This window comes from Callorhinus ursinus, unplaced genomic scaffold (assembly GCF_003265705.2).
Source record: "Callorhinus ursinus isolate GAN/ISIS: 27379988/994484 unplaced genomic scaffold, GSC_fseal_2.0 scaffold23, whole genome shotgun sequence".
Classification (NCBI taxonomy): Eukaryota; Metazoa; Chordata; class Mammalia; order Carnivora; family Otariidae; genus Callorhinus; species Callorhinus ursinus.
In genome coordinates this window covers 21,933,759-21,950,876 of record NW_027397085.1, presented here as the reverse complement: position 1 = coordinate 21,950,876, position 17,118 = coordinate 21,933,759, and the positions used below count along the sequence as shown (strand labels likewise).

The window sequence follows — 17,118 nt, the reverse complement described above, 5'->3', positions numbered from 1 at the left end:
ATATGTTTATGTGTGTATATGTACATGTATGTACATATATATGGATATATCTTATATGCAGTTGACCCTTGAACAATGTGGGGACTAGAGTCAGTGAACCCCATGCAGTCAAAAATCCACATATAACTTTTGGCTCCCTTAAGTCTTAATGACTAATACCTTACTGTTGACCAGAAACCTTACTGATAACATAAGTTGATTAACGCATATTTTGTATGCTATATATATTATACACTGTATTCTTACAATAAATTTAGCTAGAGAAAACACTGTTAAGAATATCATAAGGAAGAGACAAATACATTTATAGTACTGTATTGCATTTATCGAAAAAAAATCTGCATGTAAGTGGACCCATGTAGTTCAAACCCATGCTGTCCAAGGGTCAATTGTATATATGAGATTTATCCACATATACATATTAAAATATAAATCTTTTAAATATGAATATACAAAATATAATCTTTTAAAAAATTCTCACAATCCTCTTTGATAAAGCTCCTCTCTAAAGATCATGAAACAGGGGATAAATTAAGAACCATGTTAAAGCTTACATAACTCAGCAAGTGTAGAACTGAGTGTGAACTTTAGGACTCTCAGAGTACTAGAACTTTCAGGACTCTACAGCCTGTGTTCTCAACCATAATGCCAGTGCCACACCAAATGCCAGGCAGTGGAAGTCATGACTTACTTTTTAACCAGACTGCAAGACCACTTGTCCTACTATTTACTTTTCTTTACATATACTTACTTTGTAACTTAAGTGGATTTCTCAGTATCTATGAAATCATCAGATTGATATGATAGTTGTATTTTCTAGTAGTCATGATCATACATAACTAATTTTGGAAGTGAAAAAAATCCACATAGTGCTTAGAAGCACCTTGACTACCACCCCAGTGGTGTGCCTACCATGCTCTGGGAGCCCCACATTATTCTATCCTGAACCATGTTTTTCAGTCTTCGTAGTGGATAAGAGGCATTATAGAAATGGAACTAAACAATGTATGATTTAATAAGAGCTGCCTGCTGGTTGGTGTTTTTCTGAGGGTGTTTTGAAAGCTGGCCGCTTCCTACCCCAGAGGTGGCTACACTTCAGTGACAAGAGGCAAAAGGGTCCCAGTTTGTACCATCAGTTCAGTGCTTAAGGCAGTTTGGTTGAAAAGAACTATATTGGTATCAGTGATCATCATTCTCATGATGACAATGATTATTTTACATATGGCTGCTTTAAGGGTGAATGGCACAGTCTCATTTGTATGCCAGCATCTGGCAGGCTGTCACACATCTGCAGAATATAACCTAAATTGTGCTATTAATATTTCCGCTTTGCATTCTCCCCAAGGCATCTGTCTCCCAAAATGCCTAAAGAAACCCCCCTCCCTCTTGAAGGCCTAGAGGCAAATCCAGAAAACATGTCACCTAGACTGGGGACAGCAGGTGCTCAGAGTGACAGCAGCTGAGACTGAACAGATTCCTGGCTCTTGGAAAAGATATAAAGGGAGATAGGGAACCACAACCCATATTCATTCTATTAGCAGCTGTACTTCCAGGCAAAATCTGTAGGCAGGTTCTCCGAGGCTCAGTTAGTAGGTAGAGTCTGCTCTGTGAACAACAAGAGGTGCCAGTCATGGTCCTGAGGGTGAGGTCTTAGTGCCTCGATCACTGCCATTGCTTGCTTAAAGCTGCCTTCCTTAGAATGCCTTGGCAAACCAAGAAATAGACTCTTAGGTACAGAGAAAAAAGTAATGGTTACTGGAGGGGAAGTGGGTGTGGGATGGGTGAAATAGGTGACGGGAATTAAGGAGCGCACTTCTGATGAGCACTGGGTGTTGTATGGAAGTGCTGAATCACCATATTGTACATCTGAAACTAATATTATACTGTAAGTTAACTAACTGGAATTTAAATACAAACTTAAAAAAAAAAAAAAGCCTTGGCAACTATCAAGCACTCTTCTTGGTGGAGACGAGCTAGCTGTGTACCAAAACCAGGTCAAATTTTTTTTTTAACATGCATAACTATACTATGTCTCCCAGCCTGTTTTGCAGTTAGACGTAGCCATGTGACTGACTTCTAACCAATGGAATTCATGCTATTTTAGGGCCTGGCCTAAAAGAGCCTCCTGTGTGTGGTTCTCTACAATCTTTCCTTTTGCTGTCCTGACTGCAGGTAAGGTTGGTGACAGTGGGGAGCTGCAGGATGGAAGGACCTATTTCTCTGATTCACAGTTTGGAGGAGGTTGCTTGCTGGTGGGGATCATCATACTGGACTTTATAATAATAGAAATCATCTTTTATGTGTTTGAGCCACTAGGTGGTCTATTTTTAACAAAACATTCAGAGCTTTACTATAACCAATGTACTCTTTAAGTGAAATTTCCTGCTTAGATTTCATGATCACTGGGGCACCTCGGTGGCTCAGTTGGTTAAGCATCCGACTCTTGGTTTTGGCTCAGGTCATGATCTCGGGGTTGTGAGATTGAGCCCTGTGTCAGACTCCCCGCTCAGTAGGGAGTCTACTTGTTCCTCTCCCTCTGCCCCTCCCCCACTTCATTCTCTCTCTCTCATTAAATAAATAAATCTTATAAAAAGAATTTCATGATCAATTGTCTACTGGATAGTTCCACTTCAGTGATCTATCGCACTTCAAACTTGACCTGCCTAACCAAATTGGTATTTTCTGTATCTCAGAATGTTCTAGGTACTCAGATACAAGAATGGGTCATACAAAGTCCCTTCTCTCATAGAATTTACATTTGAATATGGGGAAATCTAAAATACACACACACAAAATTTCAAATAGTGATACGCGCTGTGAAGATAAGAGGGCTAGAGGGCTATTGGTGGCTACTTGGCAGTTAATGGGAAAATGGCCTCTGAGGAGGTGACATTACATTGAAGTTTGAATGATGACATGTATTTAGCCATGTGAACTCCGGGGACAGAGTATTCCAGAAAGAGGGGACAGCAAATATAAAGAAGAGACATAAGAACAAGGTTTATCTAGGAACAGATAAAGAGGTGAGTCAGCTGAAGCAGAGTGACTTCAGGGAGAGTGATATGATAGGATATCAAAGAGGAAGGAAGGGCCCAGATTGTGGAGAATCTTATAGTTCAAGGTAAAGAACTTGGATTTTATTCTAAATTCATTGGGAAGCTACGAGAGTGTCTTAAGCAGGGGAAGAATGAAAACTAAATTAAATACGGAAAGGTCCACTCTGTTATGGGAACATGAACTATGTAGAAGATCAAGAAAAAAGGGAGACTAAGCAGATTATTGCAGTCATGCGGATGAGGGGACAGTGGCCTATGCTTGTGTAGGGTAGCAGGAGTGGAGAGGAAGAGAGAGCAAGGAGCTGATTCGAGATACACTTCAGACTAAGCATTAGTGGGGCTCATAGACTGGGTCGGGGGTAGGGAGGCTGGTGAGTGAGAGAAAAAAATCCATACTGACTCCTAGGTCAGGTGCTCAGCTGCCTGGGTAGAGAACTCATTACCTGAGAATGGGAATTCAAGTGAGGAGTCAGGAGAGGTAGTGAATAAATGACCCATCTGTATTATGAAACAGAGGGTCATTATAATGGAATTAGAATGTTGGCTCAGACACTCATTCAATAATTTTCTTGATGTCGCTGGATTTCTAGCTATTAGTAATATTTACATTAGGGGGGTTGTTATATCAAATATACCTTTGGTGTATGGGGACTAGAAGGAAGCATTATGGGGATGTGAGGATTGCTAATAAAGTTTGGTTTCTTGATCTGGATGCTGGTTACACAGATGTGCTTTGTGGAAATTCATCAAGCTGTAAAATTATGATATGTGTACTTCTCAAAATGAGATTCAATGCATGAAGTTCCTGTTGTAGTGCTTGGAATTCAATAAATGGCAGCCAGTATTATTTTCACCATGCTGATACAATGAAAACCATCTCATGTGTACCTGCGGTCCATGCTGCCCATATAGGCCATTTACAAATCCCTTCACCAGAGGAAGGAACCCTAACTGAATTCTGGGGTCTTATCTTATAGTTGATACAGTTGCAACTGACTTGACTCCATGACACACAAATGCCTCTGTGCAAATGAACTGACTCCGAGTTCCAGCCCAGAGGTAGTCCTGGACCACTACGTCAATAAGTGATTCTCTAAGTTTGTTAGGATGAAGGATGGATGTCAACATAATTTAAAAGGGAACAGTCCTCCACAAGCACTAGGAGTTGTGGTAGCGATGGCTTCTTTCTCTTCTACACCCCCCCAAGTCTGCTCATACCTGAATACTTATGATTCAAGCCAACTGGCTATTCGCCCCCAGGAAAGGATACTAAAACTTTGATTGGTTATTTCAAAGTTCCAGAGGTTAATCCTCAGGTCATCAGCTGACATGTAGGTCTCATAGTCGCTGTTGACTGATATAGAGTTGATGTGATATGTGTGTGCATTGGCAAACACTCTTCGCGGGGTGGCCTCCACCATCAGGTCCATGGGTCTCAGGACAGGCACCTGGGATGGAAGAGAAACAAATCACTTCAGAACCAAAGCTCTTCACCAGGGAAGAAGTGTGCATGTTTATGTCCTTCACCATCAGACACAAAATCATAACCATAGTTAAAAAGCTTGAAGTTAGAGAAGTAGACTGATAAATCCCATGTTCCTGTCTCCTCTGTTCCTTTTAGTTTTATTTTATTTTTTTGTCTATTCCTTCCAGTTTTACTTCCTTCTCAAAAGATGTCACCATCACTTAGCCCTCATGGGCAATTTCATCCTTTATAGACTCTGAACTTTTTTTCCTCTTTGAGGTGGCCTCATCCTGGGGAAACTGAACTTAGAATCTACTGTGCTGTCATTAGCTTCCAGAGCTGTTGGTTCCAGGCAGCTTGCTTGTTTGTTTTAAACAAGAAGTATAGTTTAAAAACGAAGTTGTGGGCAAATTTTAGAAATATCTAGTTCAACTTTGACCTACTACATTTATACTGCAGGGCTTAGGAGGTCTAGACCCCATCCAGGCTTTTTCTTCAATCTTTAAGGGCATTTTGGGAAAATATATAACCACCCAAGATTCTAAGAGCCCAAATTCAGCCGTTAGTACATAGGGTACTCACTGATATCCTGTTTTACCTGGGAAAATCTTGGTTTATACCTGTTGTCTTCGTGTACCAACCACATAATATCCACTTTCACATCAAAACTGTCCTAGTTTGGACAATAAAGTATATGGTTATCTTATTGATATATAAAGTGTGATATATCAGTGATTATTTGTTGAATGAGTAAATAAGAATATTTGAGCAAATGTTTTCTTCCCCACGGGTCAAAGAATCAGGCAGTGAAAATCGATTCCCACACACGAAGCTCTTCTTGGCAAACATGAACAAAGACCCACCACTCTTTTGATGCCCTCTTTGAATTCAAGGGCACTTCTGACTACACCTGGGTGAAGTGGCTCCTGAGAAAGTGAGAAAGAACACCAATGCCTGCCTGACAGGGGACAGACTAAAAACAAAACAAACCCAAAACACAGATGTGGTCCTTTACCAGAAACAAGAAAATAAAAGGACCAAAAGCTATTTCCCTTTTAAGGAAGTCATCTCTTGCAACTGAGCTGACTTGCTGACTGATTTGCTTCCAGGTGGTCGATTAAGACTTCAACTTCTAGATTTGTTTTAACCCAGGGGGTGATGGGAAGAGGGCAGAAACAAAGGTTACATTTGTATACATGTGAAGTATACTCATCTCAACAGTATAACCTCTTATAAAACAGAATTCTCCCAGTTTAGTCTTTTTTTTTTTAAGATTTTATTTATTTATGTGACAGAGAGAGACACAGTGAGAGAGGGAACACAAGCAGGGGGAGTGGGAGAGGGAGAAGCAGGCTTCCCGCCGAGCAGGGAGCCCGATGCGGGGCTCGATCCCAGGACCCTGGGACCGTGACCTGAGCTGAAGGCAGACGCTTCACGACTGAGCCACCCAGGCGCCCCTCTCCTAGTTCGTCTTGAAGGAGCTTAGCTCCCTCAAACTTTTGAGAGGTTTTAAGTTAAATAATTCAGAAGAATCAGAGTACTGAATTGCTGTGGCACCAGATAGGTGATGTGAATGTAGGAAGAACCAGGGATCCTCTGAACACCAGGAAAGGGATGGGAGGGAAAGTCTTTGTGAGCTCTCCACCCCATCCATAATTGTATGGATAATGGTTTTAGAGCATAAGCGCAGGGATGGCAAGAACTGCAAGACCTGGGTTCTCATCACAGACTCATGACATACATAAAGGCTGTGTGACCATGGGTGATTAACCTTCCCCTCTGGGCTCTCGGGATACTATCTGAAAAACCAGTGAAACCCACTGTGCCCTCGTTATCAGGAAGGGTAGTTGGGATCTGTGGAGATAGTATGTCCTCTGGTTCACCCTCCTTCTCGTCCTTTCAGAAACATTTATTGGGCTATATACAAGGTTCTGGGGCAGTGGTAGAGCATTTGACTGCAAGGTCTGGGGAGGATCCAATTGGTGAGCAAAACAAGGTATTTCCTGCCTTCAACCAGCTGGTCTAGATGGAGGAGGTAGACATGAAGCCATGTCATAATAAAATGCAGTAAGTGCCCCAAAGGAGAGGATATCGTGCAAGGGGGGATTCAACATGGTCAGGGAGTCCTAGAGAGCTGTTGCTGAGAAGTATGGGATGGATGACTGTGAAGGATGAAAAGATGTTTACTGGTCCGGGAGGGGGAGGGAAGAATGTTCCAGTTGGAGAAAATAGCACGTGCAAAGGTCCTATGGTGGGGGTAGGGCAAGAACGGAGGGCTGATAGGTCAGTGTGGGTGAGACAGAAGGAGGGATGGGAACCATGGTTAAGAGATGAAGTAACAGGATAGGTCATACACAAGCCCCACCAACAAAAGATTTTTGCCATTATCCTTAGAGAAATGGGCCGAAATAAAACGATTTTCAATGACTGTGGTATGACCAAAGTTTTGACGAGATCATTCCTGATGTACAGTGGAGTACAGGTTAGAGGACAAATGAAGTAAAAATTTGGAAAGGAAGGTTGATACACTATCGAACACCAATGAAGGGTGCATTTGAGTCAAGACTTTGTAATGGATTAAAAAAAGAAAAAGTGTCTCTGCTCTTGGGAATTCTCCCCGCAAATATTTATTGGGCATTTACTCCTCTGTGTCAATCATTCTTCATACATCGTCTCTGGGAATTGTTTCAACAGCTCCGTGAAATAGGTACTAATGTGAATACTATTACAAAGAGAAAGCTCAGGTTCAGAGAGGCTCAGTCACTGGCCCAGGGCTGCCCAGCTCAGGAGGCTGTCTGAAAAAAGCTATTTCCCTTTCAAGGAAGGGAAAGGTTTATCTGGGCTCTGAGGCATCGTCAGAATTTAATACGAGAGCCTACCTGACTGCAAAGCTGGTGCTCCTTCCACTGTCTCCCACCACACTCCTATATCATACATGGCAGGAAGTGATAAATGCTCCATTTGTGACATGAATAAACTGCACTAGTATTTAGGGAACTGATAGTATTACTGATAATAACAACTAGTGGTAGTTAAGCTGCCTCTAGAAACCTCTATTAGGTGTTGTAGGTGTCCTGGTATTTGAATGGGGGGACTCCTCTGTGTGCTTTTAAAAACACATGCCACGCTTTTGTAGTCTGTCATAAAGGAACTCCCCACCTGGTGCTTTTGAGGGCTACCTGTGCTTCCTCTGTCCCCCCCCCCAGAGGTAGCAGAGCTACCCAGGGGCTCCCCAGGGCCACAGAAGAAGTGCAATCTGCAAGGACTTCCTGGGGCTCCTTCTACACTCCTCCCTGAGCCTCCTTCATTACTGCACACCGTCTGCAGAGGCTTCCCATGGCTGTGGTGACAGGGAGGGAGCATGACAGCCAGGATCAAGAGGCATTACAAAGTGGGAACTGCCAGCCCAGAGCGTCAGCTTAACGTGATGGGCCTGCCTGCTAATTCAGGCTGACATATTCCATGATGTACCACTTAATGGGGAAGGCTCCGTGGAGGTGTCTGTGGAGGGAGCCTCTAACGCTTTCCCCAGATAAGGCAGAGGGATGAATGTTATTCACGCCAGTCCAGCACCATTCCATGCCCAGGTCAAGGCCTGTCCACTGCCTAATGATGCCCCTCACAGGAAGAGGTCTGGTTCAAGCTGGACAGCATGACGGATCAGGAAGCCCAGCTGGGACTGTATTTGGCAACTGCTCTGGCTACCTACCTACTGCCTTCTGGGCCAGGCAGGGAGAAGGGTGGGACACCATGCTCTGAGTTGGGCCCACCGGCACTCATTAGGTCTTTCTCTGTATGGCATTCATGGAGGGCTTCTGTGCCCTGTGCCTGTTACTGTGTTAGAGCCCCCCTGCCCTGAGTCCAGGACTCTGCTTCATTCAGCCCTCGGCCTTCTCAGGGCAAAGGCCTGGGGAAGATTCTTCTGTCTGCCCACTTCTTAGGGGAGGTTCAGGGAGGTGAAGTATCCTGTCCACGGTCACACGGAGAGTAAGCCGAGGGGCTGAACTGAGGCAATTTGGTTCCTGAGTGAGCACACCACTGCAGATGAAACTATTAGAAGGAAATATGAAATTGCCATTTTTGCAGGTCAAAAATCATCAAATCTCCATAATTGCATACGGTTCAGCCTAATACTTTGGAAGAACTCTGTGCTATGGAGATGTGACACTGACTCATGGAACAATGAATCTTGGAAAGACTCTTAGAGCCTTTCTCAAGGACCATTCTGTGTGTGTGCGCACGTGTGCATACGGGTGCATACGTGCGTGAGTGGGTGTGATGGGGATGGGAATTTAATGAGAGGCTGTGACTGGCTAGGTTTTACCTCCTTCATCACTCTTGGCAGTACATTGGGATTCTCAATCATATCTTGCTTAAATAAATTTTTTCTGTGAATAAGGAAAGTTTAAAAACAACTGGCCCAAGCAGTACCTACAATGTGCAGATGAGGGACTCAAGACCTGCAGGGGTGAAATGCCTTGTCCAGTCACCCAGGTAAGGGCTGCCAGCACAGTCTGGGTTTCTATCTTCCATTCTACAGCTTCCTCTGCCCCCAAACATGTGCCTGAACCATTCTCCACAGGACCAGAACCCCCTTCCTGCCAAAAGTCAGAAGGAAAACTGGACAAAACTCAGGTTCAAGCCAGGACCTTTTAGTTTGTAGTTCAAAGCCTCTTTTCTGAGCCATGTTGGCAGTGGTGGATGAGGCTAAAATCAACTCTGAGACCAGGCCTCTGCTGCATTGTGCTTGTAATGAGAAGAGCATCCTTGGCCCTCAGAGGGTGCAAGTGGGTCCGCAGTGTGCTGCTGGACTTCCCTCACGTCCCTCCCTCAGATGCTTCCTATTCTCCGCACCTGGATTCAGTTTCCCCTCATCCCCTTGAGCCTGGTTTCAAAGGAGAAACACACGAGCCCAGTCAGCAAGACAATCAGCATTGTGTTAGAAAATCGGCCAGGTAAGGTCTCACATCCCAAGAGAACAGTCTCAGAGTCTAACCGGCCAAAAGCTTACAGAGATAGCTCTCACCTGTAATATCAGTGGGCTGCAAAGAGCCCAGAGAACCACATGGCTGCCTCTTTCTCATCACTGAGGTCTTTGTTCAATTATCACCCCCTGAGAGAGGCCTTCCATGCCCACCCCACCTCAAATAGTGCACCCTCCGCTCACTATCCTCTTACCCAGCTGACTGCTTAGCAGGTTTTAAACATTTCAGCAATTCATCAGTGAATTCTCATCAGTATTCTTTTTTTTTTTTTTTTTAGATTTTATTTGAGAGAGAGAATGAGATAGAGAGAGCGCACGAGAGGGGAGAGGGTCAGAGGGAGAAGCAGACTCCCCGCCGAGCAGGGAGCCCGATGTGGGACTCCATCCCGGGACTCCAGGACCATGACCTGAGCCGAAGGCAGTCGCCTAACCGACTGAGCCACCCAGGCGCCCTCTCATCAGTATTCTATGACTTAGCTTGGTAGATATTATGATCTCTGTTGCACAGATGAGGCAACTGAGCCCAGAAAGCTTAAGTAATTTGTGTCAAGTCACACAGCTTGTACACATGTCTGGCACTCTTGACTCTGGAGTCTAAGCCCTCGGTTGAGCTCTATTCTGGGCCCTGGAAGACTCACTGGGGTGTGTGGGACAGAGACAAGTAAAGAGACATTTCAATGCAGGGGATCTGTGCTGTGATGGAGGTTGCTAGGCACAGCTCAGGCTGTGTTGGCCAAACGGGCTCTGTGTCCACCTGGGGAGGTCAAGGGAGACCTCGAAAGGAGAGGGTTATGAAACCAGGCAGGGTGCCAAAGGTTTGCAGGACTCCATCAGGCAGAGTGGGGGGTGGAGAGGAGAGGGGGCTATGCTCTAGTCAAAGGGACCAGCACATGCAAAAGCTCAGACAGGAGAGAACAAAGAACATGTGTGCAAGTGTGTGACTCCACATATTTCTGGGGGAAGGTGGCCATGACTTCACTATTGGCTCAACAAATGCTTAAGTCCGCACTCTGTATCAGACATGAAGAAAGCCTGAATTGGGGAAGGAGATAGACATGGATGGGGTGCAACTGAGGTGTGGTGTTTAGGAAGGCCTCTTTCAGGGAATGACTTTTGAGTGGAGACCTGAAGGCAGTGAGGGAGGGAGGCTGATGGCTGTCTCGGGAAAAGCATTCCTGGCAGAGAGAAGAGTGCAAAAGTTGGAGCATGTGAGGGTGGAGCGTGATGTTGGAACTTGAGGTTACAGTTTAGGAGGAACAGCAAGGAATCTTTGCGGCTGGAGAGGAGTTTGTAAGTGAACAGTAGCAGCAGATGCAGGACCAGTAGTCAGTGCTGGATCACAGACGTGACTGGGAGGGTAAGGAAGATTCAGGTAGCTGTCCAACACACACTTGCCTTCCTGTTTAGAAACTCCTGGCTCACTCTCCCTCTCTCACCACTCCTTCTGTCTCTCCCCACCCCGCCTTCAGTCTGCCTGCCTCGGCTCCTTTCTCATTATCTTTCCTGTCTCTCCTCTTGGAACATACAAGATCTTTCAGTCCCCAGAATCCATTTACTAACAAAATGAATGTTGCTGTCATTGGGCTTATTTGGCGACCATGTGGGCGATTCTTCACAATCTTCCACAGCACCTAAGCGGGCGTCAGCAGGTCACAAAGCCCCCCTTCAGAGACACACAAGGAAAGCTGTGCAGAATCCTGAAGCCCTTGCGGCCCCCACTTGAAACAACATCTGTGAAAATGCACAGCAGGAAGAGGCTAGAGGTGAGGACTCAAATGCCTTCATGCACCGACTCTTCACAGAGAAAAAACAGCTGTGTTTACCATGGCAACCTCCGGTGCCCCAGCAAGCTGACAGACTCAAGGCAAGGCTCAGAAAGCAGAGATGGCCCGCTAGAAGCTAAAGAACAGAAAGAAGATGGAGTCATGGGGAAGGAAGAGAGAGAGAGAGGGTCAGGCATAGAAGGATGTGAATGGATTTAGCTGATCGGTAACCCTGGGTCAAATATGTTTGAGTTCAGCAGACACACATTTGAATACCGTTGGTTGTTAAGTACAAATAACATAATTGACATTATGAGGCCTTTTGAGAAAATTGCTATCAGCTTAAATCCATGTTTGCTCCATAGCTCCTTCTCATTGTTCAACAGATGCTCCCCACAACGCTCCTAATAGTTGAGATACTGAGATACCAATTCTTCATATTGGGACTAAGAGGGTATAGTACAGTCATGGGTCAGGTGGTCTCCATGTCCTCACTTAGGAAGGACATAGAGCAATGTTATGACCACATAATGGCCCCAGATAAAACCTTCAATAAACCTGTATTGAGCATTTATGACATGCTAGGCAGTTACCACACAGAGTATCTTTAGGAATCTTACTGGAGGCAGTAAGTTGATGGCTTCCCAACAACTATATGGAACAGCTTTAAAGGCAACCATTTTGGGGCGCCTGGGTGGCTCAGTCAGTTAAGTGTCCGACTCTTGATTTCAGTTCAGGTCATGATCTGAGGGTTGTGAGTTCAAGCTCCATGATGGGTGTGGAGCCTGCTTGAGATTCTCTCTCACCCTCGCCCCACGCCCCTCCCCCACTCTAAAAAAAAAAAGGCAACCATTTCCCCATATCGAACTTCCATATATTTTCCTTTCTGAAACCAAATCACCGCAGGAGATGCCCACAGTCTAAGTCTCTTTCTCTTTGCAAAAGAAAAACACAGAAGACATACATTCACCCATCTTCAATCTTACTGTGGTGTACTATCCAAGGTATAAACACTTCTGGGAGTGATAACTGGATGATGCCTTTAATCAATGCCCCACAATTATCACCAGCCCCAGCTCAATATAGTATGAATTTCTAATAGTTTTACTTTTTATTTGTCAGAATTATATGCTTATGTTGTTCAGATCAGCTGTATTCTATTAATAATTTTATTTTTTTCTATTAATAATTTTAGAAGCAATTATATCCACAAGAGAATTTTAAACCCTTACAGTCATACATTCATGGGGAGGAGGGGAACCTATTTTTGTTGCAGAAATGATCAAAAAAGGCTTTTAACATTTATTTGGGGGAAGTGAAAATACATGTTTCAAGAAGAAAAGCAACATAAAGTTCTGACTTTTAAAGAACTTGTTCACATATTCTTTTAGTGGATATTGGTGGGTATCCAGTTAAGATGGTATTTAAATTCCAGTGGATGCATTAAAAAGGTGATATAATGGTTTTATTTTAAACTGCCTATGTTCAAAATACTCCTGAACTCATCTTCTGTAATTATTTACCATTATGATGGAAAATGCTTAGTCATCTAGTTATAAATGCTCAGAAAGGTACACAAGTTTTCAAACTTCTTCTAGGGGGTACACGAACACCAAATCTAAAGTTGTATGGTGAAGAAAATTTTGGAAGTAGAATTGGGCTTGAATTCTGGGTGAGCCATTTACCAGTCACATGGCCTTGGGGCATTACTTCACCTTTTGCCATGTTAATGGTCCCTTCCATAATGTTAGAGATAGCAACTCTCTCAGTAGTTTTTAGAAAACTTAGCACAGGGCCCGATGTATACCATCTAATAAGGAAGAAACATTGATGGAGAATTTACTTTGGCCAGGATTATGCTCTATGCATACCCTGTTACTGAACCTTCACTATGACCTTAAGAGGTAGGTGCTGGTATGTTCCCACTATCCAGATGTGGATGCTGAAGCAAAGGAGGTCATAATGCTAGCTTAAGCTGTGAAGGTGCCCTTGAACTTGGCAGTCTCACTTCAGCCTCTATGATTGCTATTATTAGAATTCTTACCATTAATTTCCTATTGGAGAAATATGGTCCATTTTGAGAGACTGCTGAGGGAAGACTTTAGGACTTTTTCTATTGGCTATGGGGCTTAGGCATCCCTTCTATCCACCCAGGGAATTCAGTCATGATTACAGAACTCAGCATTGCTCAGGAAAAGTGGCTAGTGGGATGATTATTCACTGGTTAGCAATTAACTTCATTGGGCGGGAAAAAATAGCTAAAGGCTTTTCTGGTTAGGAGTTTTCCAAATAGCTTCTGTCCACATTGTCATGAAAACCCTGGAACAATATGGTCGTTCAATCCAATTATCAAACCAACCTGGGGGGCAGAGTCTGGCATTATGTGTACCCATTATTAAAGGGTAATTCAGTGTAACAAAGCAAATCGAGTATGTACAAAGACTGTCAAATAAAATAAACCACTAACAAATTAAATTACTTCCCATTTTCAGGGGGAAGATGCCATTTTTCATTTTAAAAAGTATGCATCTTAATTCCATTTTTTAAAAACATGAAAAGCAGCATGTGAAGGTCTCTTGTGCTGTCTGCACTGACGTTTATTTTCCACAGGCACATCTTTCCTGGTCCTGGGGCATGTTCTTTCAGAGAATTAATGAAGCATTAAGCCTCACCCTGGTCAAAAAACTTGTTTCCTCCATGGACCAGTGGTGGACGGAGTTCAAAAAGCAAGAGCGACAGGTTGGCTCTGGCTTACAGCGACATATCAGAGTTGTTTCCAGAATGAAACTGCCACTACAGAGCAGTCCGCCAAAACCCCCAGGGAATCCTATCCAAATAATATAATTTTTAGATTTCCCTGATCACACCCTTCAACAGCCTCAATATGTCCCTGATTTCTTTTACTGGCTTTGTCATGTAGATTGAAATAAGCCTTAGAAGAAAAACCCCTTTGGACCAAGTTAGGCTTTGTGCTTCAGGTTCTTAAATATCTGAGAATTATATTCTTTCATTTGACAAACATTTATGAAGTGCCAATCACTGCTCTAGGTGGAACATGTAGAGAGTGAACAAAACAGCTTATTTGTGGCAAATTTGAATAGAGAAGAAAGACATTAAGGTCTCAAGGTAGATAATCCTGTCCTCAATTGTCACTGATGCAATAAGGAGATGTATTGTGTTTCAAGAGAGGGGAAAAATAGTGCTTTATTAAAAAAAAAATAGGGGCTTTAATTTAGGTTGGGGAATTCGGTAAATTGTTTTCAGGTTAGTAAAAACTCAACTCCCAAAAGCAGGGCCATAGCATCCTCTAAATCAGTGGCTAATTTTACCGTTTGGCAAGTCTGGAGATATTTTTGGTTGTCATAGCCAGGTGTATGCTACTGGCATCTAGTAGGTGGAGGCCAAGGACGATGCTAAATGTTCTATGATGTACAGGATAGCCCCCAGCAACAAATCATTATCTGTCCCCCAAACTAACAGTTCTGAGGTTGAGAAACCCAGCTCCTAAGGAAACCCATCAGACACAATGTCTAAATCTAGGATAGAGAAAAGAAACCTAGTATTACCTTGCACAATAGGTAGCAAAGAGTTTCTGTTCACAGAGATGTTTGGAAATTAAAAGTGTGTGTGTGTGTATATATATATATACACACACACACTCATGTATAAATACTCATATACATATGTATATACAAGTATATATTATATACATATATACCTATATACTTTTATGTACATGAAAGACTTATCTTCTATTGCCAACTATAAGAACGACCCACAACCCATAAAAACTGCCTGAGGAATTAATATATATATTTTAAACCCAATGCATCAAAGATAGTTTTTATGGCAGACAAACAATTTCATGCTCTTAGTGTCTTTGACTTCTTTTGGCCTCTCTATGGAAAAGACAGGAAAAATATCTTTCCTTCAGAAGATAAACTCACTATCTAATTACCAGTCCATGCAGCAGCCTGTAATTCTGCCAGTTTTATCTTTTTTTTTTTCTCCCAGACACTTCCATTTTCTGCCAACATTGCTATTTCTCAAAGCATGTTTCCCTGTTCATTGCCTTTCCTGTTATTTCCCTTGATGTTTCACATTGTGTAATTCCACAGGAAAAAAAGGAGACATCTTAAAATATCCCAGTAGGGGAAAATTTCAATTAACACTTATAGGTGGGGAAGGAGATGGGATGGGAAGAGGCAGTGGTGTAATTTCTGATTAGTTCAGTTAGATTAATCACAAAACTGTGTTTGTTTTGTTTTTCAACTGCTCTTGATAAGATTATTTCTAAAAATCTATCCACACACTTTCTCCTATCAGTGATTAGCATAAATATCACTGAGTCTTTGATGGCCAATACTGACACCACCTCAGGAGCATCATACTACATTCTGTCATTTATTACTGCAGAATATACAGAACCAATACAAATCTGACATTTACCTCAAGAATTGTAGAGTTGGAAGTTACATCTGAGAAGTCATGACACTGAAAAGACGTGGTGGTGTACAAAGAACCTTGAAACATGGCCTTTCAGAGATACGCACAAAGCTATACAAATAGCTAAACGGTGTCAGTTCTGCCTCCCGCCAACAGATGGCGGTAGTGATTACCAATGACACCATGATTTAGGTACACGGTTGACTTAATCACCTTTCAGAACTGCATCCTCTGGTTTCCATTCCTGGTTGCATATTAGAAGCAAATGAGGCTTCTTATTAAAAACTGATGCCTGGGCCTGACCAATGAACAGTTAAATCAGAATACCTGTGAGGTGGAACCCAGGTACTGGTATTTCAAAAGCCCCCTAACTGCCAATATATAGAGAGCCATGGCTGAGAGCCAATGAATCTGAGGGCACAGATGGAAGGGTTTCCATATGAGAAACTTATAACAATGGTTATCTTTTGTGGTATGAGATTATATGAGTTTAAATTATTATTATTATTAAGATTTTATTTATTTGTTTGAGAGAGAGTTAGAGAGAGACAGACATCACGAGCAGGGGGAAGGGCAGAGGAAGAAGCAGACTCCTCGCTGAGCAGGGAGCCAGTTGCGGAACTCGATCCCAGGACCCTGGGATCATGACCTGAGCTGAAGGCAGAGCTTAATGACTGACTCACCCAGGTACCCTGAGTTTAAAATTATTTTTATAGTTCTGTACTGACTGAGGTTTTTATGTTAACTTTAAGAAAACACTCTGATGTTTTAAATAATCAAGTACGAAGGAAATCATTTATGGAAGACAAAAATGACAGCAAAAATGATAGCAAAAATTACTATTCGAAATAAAGAGTTCCTAAAAATTGATAAAAAGACAACTCAGTAAAAATATGGGCAAAGGATATGAGTAGAAAATTGAGAGAAAGGGAAACCCAAACCACCAGGAAATATATAGAAATATGCCCAACTTTATTAGTTGTCAAGGAGATGCAAGTTAAAGTTTTGAATCTTTATTAATCTTATTAATCTTTAATTTTTACTTATAAAAATTTTACTGTATGCCAGTCACTGTTCTAAGTCTTTATCACTATTAATTCATTAATACGCACAACTTTATGAGGTAGGTATTCATATCATATCTCTTTACAAAGGAGGATAACAGACATAAAGCAGTTATGTGTCTCGCTTAAACTTGCACAGGAAGCATGTGCTAGAGCTGAGACAGGTACTTCTGTATTCTAGCAAGGGCATCCTTACCCTTAACAACTACACTACACTCCCTTATCCGTAGTACCCCTACTTGGATGGGCAAAGATTACAATGACTAATAATACTCTATCCTGGAAATGGCAGGAGGAAATGGGCACTTGCTGGTTAGATTATGAATGGCAACAAAATTTC

At 42.7% G+C, this 17,118-nt stretch overlaps 1 protein-coding gene across 13 annotated transcripts in view; it reads right to left on the bottom strand.

Annotated features, from left to right (window-relative positions):
• PPP2R2B (protein phosphatase 2 regulatory subunit Bbeta) overlaps positions 1 to 17,118 on the bottom strand; it is a 435,841-nt gene that overhangs the window by 56,428 nt on the left and 362,295 nt on the right. For all 13 annotated transcript variants that reach the window (XM_073905502.1, XM_073905500.1, XM_073905503.1 and 10 more), the window contains one exon: positions 4,327 to 4,504. In XM_073905502.1, coding sequence (XP_073761603.1) covers positions 4,327 to 4,504 — 178 coding nt within the window. The remainder of the gene's footprint in view (positions 1 to 4,326; positions 4,505 to 17,118) is intronic.